The 14,229-nt window shown below is 39.2% G+C and overlaps 1 protein-coding gene across 1 annotated transcript in view; it reads left to right on the top strand.

Annotated features, from left to right (window-relative positions):
* LOC124555342 overlaps window positions 1-14,229 on the top strand; it is an 856,442-nt gene that overhangs the window by 394,983 nt on the left and 447,230 nt on the right. The window contains exons 15-16 of the mRNA XM_047129223.1: window positions 9,931-10,008; window positions 13,846-13,923. Of these exons, the coding sequence (XP_046985179.1) occupies window positions 9,931-10,008; window positions 13,846-13,923 (156 nt within the window). The remainder of the gene's footprint in view (window positions 1-9,930; window positions 10,009-13,845; window positions 13,924-14,229) is intronic.

The raw sequence follows: 14,229 nt of genomic DNA, 5'->3' as shown, positions 1-14,229 counted from the left end.
ATTTGGACAGCATTTGTGATTGGTGTGAAGAATGGCAGCTAACTCTAAATAAAGATAAATGAAAATTAATGCAGATGAAATGGAAAAAGAATCCCGTAATGTTTGAATACTCCACTAGTAGTGTAACACTTGGCACAGTCACATCGATTATATATTTGGGCGTAACATTGCAGAGCGATATGACGTGGGACAAGCATATAATGGCAGTTCTGGGGAAGGCGGATAGTCGTCTTCGGTTCATTGGTAGAATTTTGGGTAGACATGGTTCATCTGTAAAGGAGACCGCTTATAAAACACTAATACGACCTATTCTTAAGTACTGCTCAAGCATTTGGGATCCCTATCAGATCAAATTGAGAGAGTATATAGAAGAAATTCAGAGGCAGGCTGCTAGATTTGTTACTGCTAGGTTTGATCATCACGCGAGTGTTACGGAAATGCTTCAGGAACTTGGGTGGGAGGCTCTAGAGGAAAGGAGGCATTCTTTTCGTGAATCACTACTGAGGAAATTTAGAGAACCAGCATTTGAGGCTGACTGCAGTACTATTTTACTGCCGCCAACTTATATTTTGTGGGAAGACCACAAAGATAAGATAAGAGAGATTAGGGCTCATACAGAGGCATATAGGCAGTCATTTTTCCCTCGTTCTGTTTGGGAATGGAATAGGGAGAGAAGATGCTAGTTGTGGTACAAGTTACCCTCCGCCACGCACCGTATGGAGGATTGCGGAGTATGTATGTAGATGTAGATGTAGAAACAGAGCTTGGATGGGATGTATATGTACAGCTGCCCATGTACGAGGGCAGTTCAATAAGTAATGCAACACATTTTTTTTCTGAAACAGGGGTTGTTTTATTCAGCATTGAAATACACCAGGTTATTCCCCAATCTTTTAGCTACACAACACTATTTTTCAACATGATCTCCATTCAATGCTACGGCCTTACGCCACCTTGAAATGAGGGCCTGTATGCCTGCACGGTACCATTCCACTGGTCGATGTCGGAGCCAATGTCGTACTGCATCAATAACTTCTTCATCATCCGCGTAGTGCCTCCCACGGATTGCGTCCTTCATTGGGCCAAACATATGGAAATCTGACGGTGCGAGATCGGGGCTGTAGGGTGCATGAGGAAGAACAGTCCACTGAAGTTTTGTGAGCTCCTCTCGGGTGCGAAGACTTGTGTGAGGTCTTGCGTTGTCATGAAGAAGGAGAAGTTCGTTCAGATTTTTGTGCCTACGAACACGCTGAAGTCATTTCTTCAATATCTGAAGAGTAGCACAATACACTTCAGAGTTGATCGTTTGACCATGGGGAAGGACATCGAACAGAATAACCCTTTCAGCGTCCCAGAAGACTGTAACCATGACTTTACCGGCTGAGGGTATGGCTTTAAACTTTTTCTTGGTAGGGGAGTGGGTGTGGCGCCACTCCATTGATTGCCGTTTTGTTTCAGGTTCGAAGTGATGAACCCATGTTTCATCGCCTGTAACAATCTTTGACAAGAAATTGTCACCCTCAGCCACATGACGAGCCAGCAATTCCGCACAGATGGTTCTCCTTTGCTCTTTATGGTGTTCGGTTAGACAACGAGGGACCCAGCGGGAACATACCTTTGAATATCCCAACTGGTGAACAATTGTGACAGCACTACCAACAGAGATGTCACGAGTGTGTTCGCACGCTCCGCCATTGCAGGAGTCACAGCTGTGCACGGCCGGCCCGCACGCGGGAGATCAGACGGTCTTGCTTGACCTTGCGGCGATGATGACACACGCTTTGCCCAACGACTCACCATGCTTTTGTCCACTGCCAGATCACCGTAGACATTCTGCAAGCGCCTATGAATATCTGAGATGCCCTGGTTTTCCGCCAAAAGAAACTCGATCACTGCCCGTTGTTTGCAACGCACATCCGTTACAGACGCCATTTGAACAGCTCCTTACAGCACTGCCACCTGTCGGAAGTCAATGAAACTATACGAGACGAAGCGGGAATGTTTGAAAATATTCCACAAGAAATTTCCGGTTTTTTCAACCAAAATTGGCCGAGAGAAAAATGTGTTGCATTACTTATTGAACTGCCCTCGTAGCTTCAACACAATCCCACAGTTCATCAAGAGTAGTGACTGGCGTATTGTGACGAGCCATTTGCTCGGGCACCATTGACCAGACATTTTCAATTGGTGAGAGATCTGGAGAATGTGGTGGCCAGGACTGCAGTCGAACATTTTCTGTATCCAGAAACACCGGTACAGAACCTGCAACATGCGGTTGTGCATTAATCTGCTGAAATGTAGGGTTTCGCAGGGATCGAATGAAGGGTAGAGCCACGGGTTGTAACACATCTGAAATATAATGTACACTGTTCAAAGTTCCGTCAATGCGAACAAAAGGTGACAGACACGTGTAAGCAATGGCGTCCCATACCAACACGCCAGGTGATACGCCAGTATGGTGATGACGAATACACGCTTCCACTGTGCGTTTACCATGATGTCGCCAAGCAGGGATGCGACCATCATTACGCTGTAAACAGAACCTGGATTCATCCGAAAGGATGATGTTTTGTCATTCGTGCACCGAGGTTTGGCATTGAGTACACCATGTCAGGTGCTCCTTTCTGTGATGCAGCATCAAGGGTAATCACAGCCATGGCCTCCGAGCAGATAGTCGATGCTGCTGCAAACGTCGTCTAACTGTTTGTGTAGATGGTTATTGTCTTGCAAACATCCCCATCTGTTGACTCAGGGATCGAGACGTGGCTGCACGATCTGTTACAACCATTTGCATAAGATGCCTATTATCTCGCCTGCTAGTGATACGAGGTCGTTGGGATCCAGCACAGCATTCCGTATTACCCTCCTGAACCCACTGATTCCATATTCTGCTAATAGTCATTGGATCTCAACCAACGCGAGTAGCAATGTCACGATACGATAAACCGCAATCATGATAGGCTACAATTCGACCTTCATCAAAGTTGGAAACATGATGGTACGCATTTCTCCTCCTTACACGAGGCATGACAACCACGTTTCACCAGGCAACGCCTGTCAACTGCTGTTTGTGTATGTGAAATTGGTTAGAAACGTTCCTCATGTCAGCTCGTTGTAGGTGTCGCCACCGGTTCCAACCTTGTGTAAATGCTCTGAAAAGCTAATCATTTGCATATCACAGCATCTTCTTCCTGTCGGTTAAATTTCGCCTCTGTAGCACGTCATCTTCGTGGTGTAGCAATTTTAATGGCCAGTAGTGTATTAGTTAAGGAGCCTTGTATAGCCCCTATGCGTTGTTTCAGTACACACATTGGTACTTCATCTACGTCTAATGACTTTATTTTTATTTTTTGAACAGTTTTACTGACTTTATTATATGTGGTTCAAAGTAACAACATTTAATTTAGTGCAACATTATTTACTGGTAACTTCTCTGCAATACTTGAAAAATGCTCATTTACATAATTTGCTAAGTGTTGTGTATCATTTATTACCTTATCCCCCTCCCTTAACAGTACGTTACTCTGTGATTGTTTGCCTCTCTCTGTTTCCTTTTTTATAACATCCCAGGATGGTTTGCTTTTATTCTCTGCATTGTATACTATCTTGTCATTAAATGCCTTTTTTGCAGCAATCAGCACCTTCCTATAGATCTTTTTGTATCTGTGATAGAAATTTAAGAATTCTGGATTATTGTGAATCTCTTTCATGGGACTGAAATGTTTAAGTGTTTAGGTGGACTTCTGAATACCTGCTTTTGTGAGATGTTGATACAGACATGCATAATTTTGGAAATGCATTTTCAAAATTCAATTTAAACAATGTGGATAATTTAGAGAATTTCATATTCACATTGGTTTCCTTATACACTTCACCCCAGCTTTGTTTTTCCAGTTCTTTTAAAAATCCCTTATTTTGATTTCTGATAGGTGTCGTATGTAAGCTTGTAGCTTGGGGAATGATTCGGTGGCTGATTTTACTGTTGTTATTTGACAGAGATGTTCTGATAGTCTGAAATACTTTACAGCTACATCACATTTTTCCCTGTCCATATTTGGCCCACATGGACATTTACTGATGAAGCCGTCATAGTAACCCTTGCTGCACTATTGACCAACAGGGACACACCAAAAGTTTGAAGGATGTTTATGAAGGTGCTGCTGGATTCATTTATGGTATTAGTGTTGATGTTAATGTCCCCACACAGAATTAAATTGACCTTTGTACTTGAGATTTTGTCTAGAACTTCTGTTAACTTATTGAAAAAGTGTCCACACTACCACCGGGAGATCTATACACAAAATGTTTAATTTTTTGGTGATATCAACGTCTAATAGTTTTATTTTATGTTTTATTGATTGCATGTTTTGATGGAGGATTGTAAAGTCTGTGAAATACCCCATGTTACTCTTTCCTATGGTTTGTTTTTCTTTGTGACATCTTCTGCATGTGATATTGTAGGTGTTAAAATCTGGCTTGTGAGTGATAGTTTCAGCATTTTTTAAAGAGCTGGAGATACTTTTTAGACAGGGGAACCTGTTGTCTGGATTTATCCTACAAAAGACCTACTTTTCCTACCTATGACAACAGGTATTTGATCATGTGTCTCCAGAGATCCACCCCGTATACTTTAATGAATGAGTTGTACCAATTTTCCCTTCCCAGCCCTAGTACCTTACTCCTATTAATTTGTAGTAGAATGACTTTTTCACCATGTAACCTTTTTAGTGCAACTACTTCACCTCTCACTCTGTTTAGTGTGCAGCAAGACCAGTATTTATTCAATAATGCTTCAACAAATTCTTTATATGATTTACATATGTTGCTGAATCCTGTTCCCAATGTTTTTGTTTCTCCTTCAAACCTACTCTTCACGAGTTTGATTTTTTGTTGCTCTGCTGTGTTTTCAGGCAAGATGCCCTCAAACTGTCTAATGAAAGCTACTGAGTGTATAGTTCTCTTATGAGAGAAATGATGCAATTTATACACATTGGCATGATTTTCTATGTCACATACATCAACAATACGATTTATAATTTCTTGTTCACACCAAATTTGGACTTTTGTTTCACTTCATTTTCTGTTCTGTATTGCATCTCAGGAAGTGCTTTTTGCTCTATTTTTCTCAGTTTTCTCTGAATCACACTTATGTTGTCTTTACAAGAAAATTCTGCATCTGAAATATTATGACAAATTATTTCATGGTCATTATTGATACTTTATAAATTATTATAGTATATTCTATGTTTCTCATTACATGCCTTGGTAGATTTGCTTTGCTCTTGCTTTGTGTTACTAATGTCATTAATTGCTGTTTGTGTTTCTCCATTTTGATCCTGCAAATCCTTGATTTCATGGTCAATCTACATATTAATTTGTGACTTACAAACTTCTAATTTCTTACCCCATTCTTGTTTATCATGCTCTAGTTTCTTGCTAGTATTAAGTTGTGCTGTTCCCACATTAATAATCCATTATCTGTTTTCTTTTGTGCTACTTTTTGTTCTTGAAAATTAATTTTCACATAGACATAATGTACTGATCATCATACTGAATTGAAAATTATTTTTCACATAGACATCATATACTGATCATCATCCTGAATTGATGAGGTGTCAGCTGATGCTGTATGCAAACTTAATGTATGTAACTCATCTGTTGGCTCATTAGTAATGTTAACGTAAGAGTCATTTTATCTGATGTCATCATTCCAATCAATTACCTCATTCTGACTAGGTACTACACATCCTGGGTTTACATTATCATTGTTTACCACCAAATCAACATTTTTACTGTATTCAGTATTAATTAATTCTACATTACCATTGAAATCATTTGTGGCTACTTCAAAATTCTCAGTGAGATCATTGGTTTTTTAATTCTCTGTTTCAGATTTAACACCAATGTCTGAATCTATGTTTTTACTAAAATTATTTTTGGCTGAATTTGACATAAAATTAAACCCATATCTGATTTCACTATCATTTATTTGTATCTGACCCACCAAATCATCCCTACTGCTGTGTGACTGAATTCCTTTTCTACTGCCAAGAGCACATCTCAATTGTTTTATCCAGACATTTTACTAATACTGATGTTCCAATTACAAATCTTAAGACTGCTATGTGCAAGCATAAAATTTACTCGACTTTTCTTTCTTGACATATTATTGTTGATTCTCACAGCTTTTGGCTGCACCCCTAGCTGCAATTCTGCTGTTGTTGTATTCTGAAACAGACACATCAGTTGTGCCCTATTCTGCTAACTGCACTCACCACTATATGCTCTCACTGCACATGTTGTCCATGGATGTCTCGTGCTGCTATGGACGCTGCTCCATCTTGTAGCATGACGAATCTGTAAGTGATGATTTACAATGTAATCCCATCGGCCCTGCATACAACATTAACTTTTATTCTCATAGCACTTCAGCACTTCCTATTCCTAATTTACACTAATATTACTTTCATAGCAACAAAAAATTTGATTTATTGTCATCAATTATTATAGTTCAATAAAAGCTCAACAACAATTCAAACACATTTCTTAGCCTATTTACCACAGTTCTTCTGCAGTTCTCTAGCCATTTACAGTTCACATGTACACAGTCCTTCCTTCTGCAGTTTGCTAATTGGGTACAGTTCACAGTTCTTGTTAATAAAAGGCTAAAAGCTAGCCTCCTCATTTGAAAGCACTTCAACTTCAGCAATATTCCCCGCAAGGATTGCTATGTATGCCAAGAGAGAGAGAGAGAGAGAGAGAGAGAGAGAGAGAGAGAGAGAGAGAGAGAGAGGGAGGGAGGGAGAGGGAGACAGATTTGTATTACATTTGCATGATAAATACCTTCCCTTAGAAATATCCCATCAGCAGCTACTGTGGTGAACACAGACAGCACTCAGAGTGAAGACTTCTACACAAGTTTGTGTGTACGACAGCACTGGGCAATGAGAGCCGTAATTGAGGGAGTGGCAATCCCACTCAGCGCTTTGGCTCGAAGAGCACTAATTGCAGTGCCGCTTGAACCTCCAGTGGCAAGACTGATGACATGTATGAATTCGGCAGCTGTCAGAGATGTGGTTGACGACAAATGCAGTTTTCTAATGGTTGTGGTTAAACAATTTACCTTGCATATCTGTGATTTTGTCGCCAGCAGCCTGGGAAGGCGGCAGCCTAAAAGTACACATCTGTGTTTCATACTGGTGGAGCCCATGCTGCTAGTTATATATACTGACATCTAACTATGATTAGACCTAATGTATTCACATGTACAGTTATGGTATACATTAGTTCACCCCCCACTCCCTCATCACCCTTCCATCTCTACCCCTAATGGGACCGATGACCGTTGCAGTCTGGTCCCTTTAATCCCACAAACCAACCAATCTACCCCTAATAGTACTAAGGACCCATTACTATTTAATAATTCAAACAAAGCATTTATCTAACTTTACACAGACCCTTGTCAGCTTTCTTTATACTGACAAAATCAAGATCTATCCAACACAATTATTTGAGTTGTACTGAATCACATTCTTGAGGCCAAGTGTTCTGGTAAGTTGTAGGAATAGTAGTTAATCAAGCATTCTTTTACTTTGTTCATAAATAACTGAGAATGTTCAGTTTCCTGCCTGATATCCACTGACAATGTTTTATAGACTTTTTCACCAGAATACGAAACTTTGTCCTGAACCCTTGTACCCTAGAGACAGATGGCATAGTGCGAAGAAGATGGTGCTGTAGAATTAAGTTTTTGTTGAAGTATTTGTTGAAACATGCTGTAATGGACAAAGGGAAGTTTCTCAGTAACAAAGAGTCTATAGCCTCACCAACTAGCGTACTAGTGCATCTTTATGAAAACCACAGTGTTACCTACTTCACTGGGTATTTGTAATTGTGATGATGCACTAGATCACACTTCATTGAATAGAAATTTAGTTGTAGTACAGGAGTATTCTAATTAAATTTAATCTTTAAAACTGATGCAGAAATAACACCACTGTTCAGAATGCCATCAAATTGCAACAGAATATTATTGGAAAGAGGAGAAAACATATGGCAGAACAAAAATAAAAAGCTACAAAATGTAGCAATAGATGGCACTGTAAGCTTCATAATTTAATGATTCTCTACTACAAATGACAAATGAATCACACAATAATGCCTAAGGTGTACGTTTGACGTTAAACAAACTGTACTACTCAGTATGCATGGGCATACAGGTGTGATACTCTTTGTTATGTAAGCCCATCCACCATGGCAAGGTCATATCACATCAGATGGGAAAAATTGCTTTTTTAACTGTCCTGTGGCAAAAACTGCATGGAAAGCATGAATCAAAATCAAATAGGATTATTAATTTCTGTGTGACTGGTACAAAACATGTTCAAAATGCTGTTCACTGTTTTCTGCAACAAGTTGAAATTGAGAAACAGCATGTTCCACAACTGATGGAAGTGTTTCCGGTGTCATGTCTAGGATGTGTTCCACAATGTGTGCCTTCAGTGCAGCGAAGTTGGCAGTCGGAACACTGAACACATCATCTTTCAGATAGCCCCACAGCCAGAAGCCATACAGATTAAAATCAAGTGTTCAGGATGGCCAGGCTGTAAGGAAATGGTGGCTGATAATTCTAGCATTTCTGTAATAGTGCATCAGCAGCTGGTTAACTGGATTTTCAATGTGTGGAGGGGTGCCATCTTGCATAAACATGATCCCATCCACACATCTACGATGTTGGAGAGCTGGAATGACATCATTGCACAAAAGATACTCACAGCCCTTACCAGTGATGGTACAGGGTACAGCACCTGAAGCTCCTGTCACTTCAAAAAAATATGTAGCTATGGTAAATGATGCTGTAAACCCTCACCACACAGGGACTGTTTCAGGATGAGGTGGTACTGGTTGATTTGCATGTGGAATTTCCGTTGCCCAAATTTGCCAATTCTGTGTATTCACATATCTTGTGAAGTGAGCTTCATCTGTCCATAAAAACTTCCACAACCAATCATTGTCCCCCTCCATGTGAGCAAGAGAATCTAAAGCAAAGGTCTCTCTTGGTGGCGGGTCAACAGGAAGCAACTTGTGAACATGGATAATTTCCAATGGATAGCAAAGAAGGATGTTTCATAAGGATTTACGCACCATGCTCAATTATATGTCCAGTGTTTGGGCAATTCCCCATACACTATACGTTTATACACCACCAATTGTCTCCTCCTACATTGCAGTGACCACTGCTTCCACTGACGTCGAATCAATTCATTTCCTCCCTCTACCACGTTGCACACCAAAATCACCCGTCTTTTCGACTTTCTGAATCATTTTCTCCATTTCCACGGCAGTCATCAGACAAATGCCTTTTTTGAAACCCTTCAGGGCCGAAACTTCTGCAGAGCGATGTGTGCACAGTCATCATTCTTGTAATGCAGCCATAGAAGCTGAGCACAATCCTGCATTGAGACAGTCATGGCGAATGTCGCACATGTGAAAGGAGGAAAAACCATGTACCCGTCATGTTTATACCAGCTTCAGTGGGTCGTGCACATGACAGGTGTTTTCATTGACGTATTGTGACATACAGTGCCATCTATTGATCAATTTTCATGCATTTTTTTCTTCTGCTATACGTTTTCCCTCTTCTCCGATAATATTCCATTGCGATTTGATGTGATTCTGACCAGTGGTGTAGTTTCTACAGCGTTTTGAAAGCTTGACTTGTAGTAGATGATGATGATGATGCTGCTGCTGATGATGATCATGATTTTGTGTTCATATTCCTAATTTATATAAATTGTACCAGGTAGTGTTCATTTCTGCCAGTCACATGGTTATGATATTGCGTTCTTTTCCTTTCCTTTGTTTACAAAAGTTACAAAATGTTCTTGATAGCTGCGTAGTTACACTGACCAGTGTTGTATTTTCTAACAGGTGAACCATATGCTGAATCAGCTAGACAGAAGAAATATTTTAAACCTAGCTGGTGGCACAGAGACCACAATGAATCAGGTATATATTCACTATACCTATGCTGTAGTCATGTTCACAATTAGTTTTTTGCTTATGTGATTTCTAAAAATATTGACAGGGTAATGCTGTAAACTGTGCTTTGTGTACTGTGCAGATATTATTTTTTTTCAGATCCAGTCAAATATTAGTTATACTTCTCAATGGAATTGTTTGATATTTGTGATAATGGAATTGTTAGGAAGAAATGAATGTGAAGTTTGGGAGTCAGCATTAATTAATTCTATAACTATAAAGTATGTGTGTGAAAGTTCCTGGTTATTCAGATGATTTTATTTCAAATTATTATGAGCCTGTGAGACTTATTCACTTTCCGCGGCAGGTGTATAATAAATAGAGTCCAGATTTCTGTGTAAACACAAGTTGCATGAATTTTTGCATGTGTGGCCATTTGCTGGGTAAATGTATATTTTGAAGATGGTATGAATTGGGACACTTGTAATGCGTGTTATATCACATTTTTGACCTTCTTTTGCAATAACGTGTGTGACACCATCTTTTATTGATTTATTCATATGAACTGCACCAAGATGCAGTACATAAGCAATTCTGCAAATATGTTGTAGTTTGTGAACTTCATAGGGAGCTCAAGTGCTCTACTTCAACTCGGTAGTTGTCGGTAGAAGTCAATATACTTTTCGGCAATAAATTAAATTAAAAAAGGGTATTATTATTATTATTATTGTTGTTGTTGTTGTTGTTGCAGAATGCTGCTCCATATGTGATGAAGGCTGGGAAAGCTATTAAATATTTTTATCATAACTTGAAGTGTCTAACATTGCTGGCCCATGTTCTACATCATGTAACTGTAAAGGTGCTCCAAAATATGATTGTGTGAATACACTGTTACAAACAGTGATACAAACAAGTAAAATTGATGCACAAAATAGAATGGTTTGAAACTGCTGATAGCAATATGTGATAGCTGCCCTTTTTTTCCAATTGAAGGTACTCTTAAATTCACTTGTCAATGTTTTTGGATTTAGAGATATTCTTCCAGATTTAGCTGTTTCCCTACAACCTTTTTTAACCAGGTGGGGTACCTGGATTAATGATGCCATCTTTTACTGTGGTAATTTTGATTACGTTGTCAGTAAGAGACATTGAATTCTTACAGATCTTTTGAAGTTGACATCTCTTTGCTTCATTCAACCAAAAAACCATAAGGTACTGCAGTGTAGGTTTTTTGCTTCATTTTTGGGCTATAGGTTTTTGAGGTCACTAACGCAGTTTGCATTAAAGACGTGATAGTGATATTCAAAGAAACAGATATGAGGCAAGACCACATTTACTTCAAATCAAATTCTGTTCATTTTCTTTGAAAATACCATATTTGCAAATAACAGGTGGAGTTCCGAACAGTTATTGTAAAGGTTAAAGATCTTTGCAATCATTCTGTGGAGATGTAGGTGTTGTTGTTTTTAAGAGAACAAAGTTATCATATCATATCCTGATTTTGAGTTTTCAAAGAAGACAAAAATATTTTGTTTCAAAAGTGTGAAACAACTATGAACTTGATCAGACTTTATCCAAAATTTCTTCACTGAAATATGTATGTGTCACTCCTTGTGACATAGATATATCATTTTCTGTCACATATTTTAATTATTTATCTGCCTTATTATGCATATTTAATGATATGATATTGCATGGATGCATGCATGGTTTCGATTTGATAGTGCATGAAAATCTCGGCTCTAGTAATAACATTATGAGTCATTTAATAAGTAAAGGTATTAACTCACCAAATAATTTATGTGCTGAGTACCAGGTTTATGCCAGTTTAGGAGATTGAACTTCTAATTGAAATGGCCAGCATAAGGGGAGGTGGTTCATGTTAACTTACATTGATGGCCAATCATGAAACGTAGAACTGGAGGCTTTGCCTGCTATTAAAGATGTCAGTTCTGTTTGAGGTCTGGATCACAAGAGAGTGAGGCAACTGTGTTCTGCACTGCAGAATGCTCCAGCCTCCACACATGTGACCTGTATCCCACCTACGCTGTTTGCCAAAACCAGTGGTGTGAATTCGCTAGCAGTTTCAGCAGAGGGCTGAGGGCATCTTTTGTTAGCAGTGTGAACTGGACGGAACTGCGTTGGTTCTGAAAGGCAGGCAACTTGTGTCATGTATGCATTATGGAAGTAGCTCTAGGAGCAAACTTGTAAAAATTTGACTGGGGTCTTCTAAATAAAATTTTTGAAACCAGTTGCTTCAAATATTCCTTTACTTGCTGCCACCCTGTACATTGCTTACCCCTTCCTGGGGAGTTGTGACTCACATTGCTTACAAAAGGATGTCAGTCACTGCTGGAAAGATGGTTTGCCCTAGTGGGAGCCTTAATGCAGTGGGAGGGTCCTGTTACAATTGTTTTCATTTAGTGTAAGTGGCAGGGGGCTTAGATGTAGTCAAGTTTATCAAATTTCGTGAGTTAAGGAAACAGTAAAATATTAACTGTTCAGATTTTGCGTGGCAATGCAATAGCTCCTGTAATAACTGAAATCATCATTGTCCAGATTAACAGTTCTTAAAATGAATGAAGTTAAAATTATTAAAGAAAGATGATGTGACTTACCAAACTAAAGCGCTGGCACGTCGATAGACACACAAACAAACACAAACATACACACAAAATTCAAGCTTTCGCAATAAACTGTTGCCTCATCAGGAAAGAGGGAAGGAGAGGGAAAGACGAAAGGATGTGGGTTTTAAGGGAGAGGGTAAGGAGTCATTCCAATCCCGGGAGCGGAAAGACTTACCTTAGGGGGAAAAAAAAAGTGGTACTGGTTGATTTGCATGTGGGTTTTCCGTTGGCCAAGTTTGACAATTTTGTGTATTCACATATCTTGTGAAGTGAACTTCATCTGTCCATAAAATCTTCCACAGCCAATCATTGTCCACTTCCATGTGAGCAAGAAAATCGAAATCAAAGGTCTCTCTTGGTGGCGTGTCGACAGGAAGCAACTTTTGAACATGGATAATTTCCAATGGATAGCAAAGAAGGATGTTTCATAAGATTTTACGCACCATGCTCATTTGTATGTCCAGTGTTTGGGCAATTCTTGATGCACTACATGTTTGTGCACCACCAATTGTCTCCTCCTGCATTTTAGTGACCACTGCTTCCACTGACGTCGAATCAATTCATTTCCTCCCTCTACCATGTTGCACACCAAAATAACCCGTCTTTTCGAATTTCTGAATCATTTTCTCCATTTCCACGGCAGTCATCACACCAATGCCTTTTTTCAAACCCTTCAGTGTCCGGAACTTCTGCAGAGCGATGTGTGCACAGTCATCATTCTTGTAATACAGCTATAGAAGCAGAGCGCGATCCTGCATTGAGACAGTCATGGTGAATGTCACACATGTGAAAGGAGGAAAAACCATGTACCCATCATGTTTATTCCAACTTCAGTGGGTCGTGCACATGACAGGTGTTTTCATTGACATATCGTGACATACAGCACCATCTGTTGATCAATTTTCACACATTTTTCTTCTTCTGCTATACGTTTTCCCTCTTCTCCGATAATATTCCATTGCGATTTGATGTGATTCTGACCAGTGGTGTAGTTTCTACAGCGTTTTGAAAGCTTAACTTGTAGTAGATGATGATGATGATGATGATGCTGCTGCTGATGATGGTCATGATTTTGTGTTCATATTCCTAATTTATATAAATTGTACCAGGTAGTGTTCATTTCTGCCAGTCACATGGTTATGATATTGCGTTCTTTTCCTTTCCTTTGTTTACAAAAGTTACAAAATGTTCTTGATAGCTGCGTAGTTACACTGACCAGTGTTGTATTTTCTAACAGGTGAACCATATGCTGAATCAGCTAGACAGAAGAAATATTTTAAACCTAGCTGGTGGCACAGAGACCACAATGAATCAGGTATATATTCACTACACCTATGCTGTAGTCATGTTCACAATTAGTTTTTTGCTTATGTGATTTCTATAAATATTAACAGGGTAATGCTGTGAACTGTGCTTTGTATACTGTGCAGATATAATTTTTGTCAGATCCAGTCAAAAATTTGTTATACTTCATAATAGGATTGTTTGATACTTGTCATAATGGAATTGTTAGGAAGAAATGAATTTGACGTTCGGGAGTCAGCATTAATTACCTCTATAACTACAAAGCACGCATGTGACATTTGCTGGTTATTGAGATGATTTTATTTCAAATTAGTAT

Source organism: Schistocerca americana, chromosome X (genome assembly GCF_021461395.2).
Source record: "Schistocerca americana isolate TAMUIC-IGC-003095 chromosome X, iqSchAmer2.1, whole genome shotgun sequence".
Classification (NCBI taxonomy): domain Eukaryota; kingdom Metazoa; phylum Arthropoda; class Insecta; order Orthoptera; family Acrididae; genus Schistocerca; species Schistocerca americana.
This window is presented reverse-complemented; position numbering and strand designations above follow the sequence as displayed.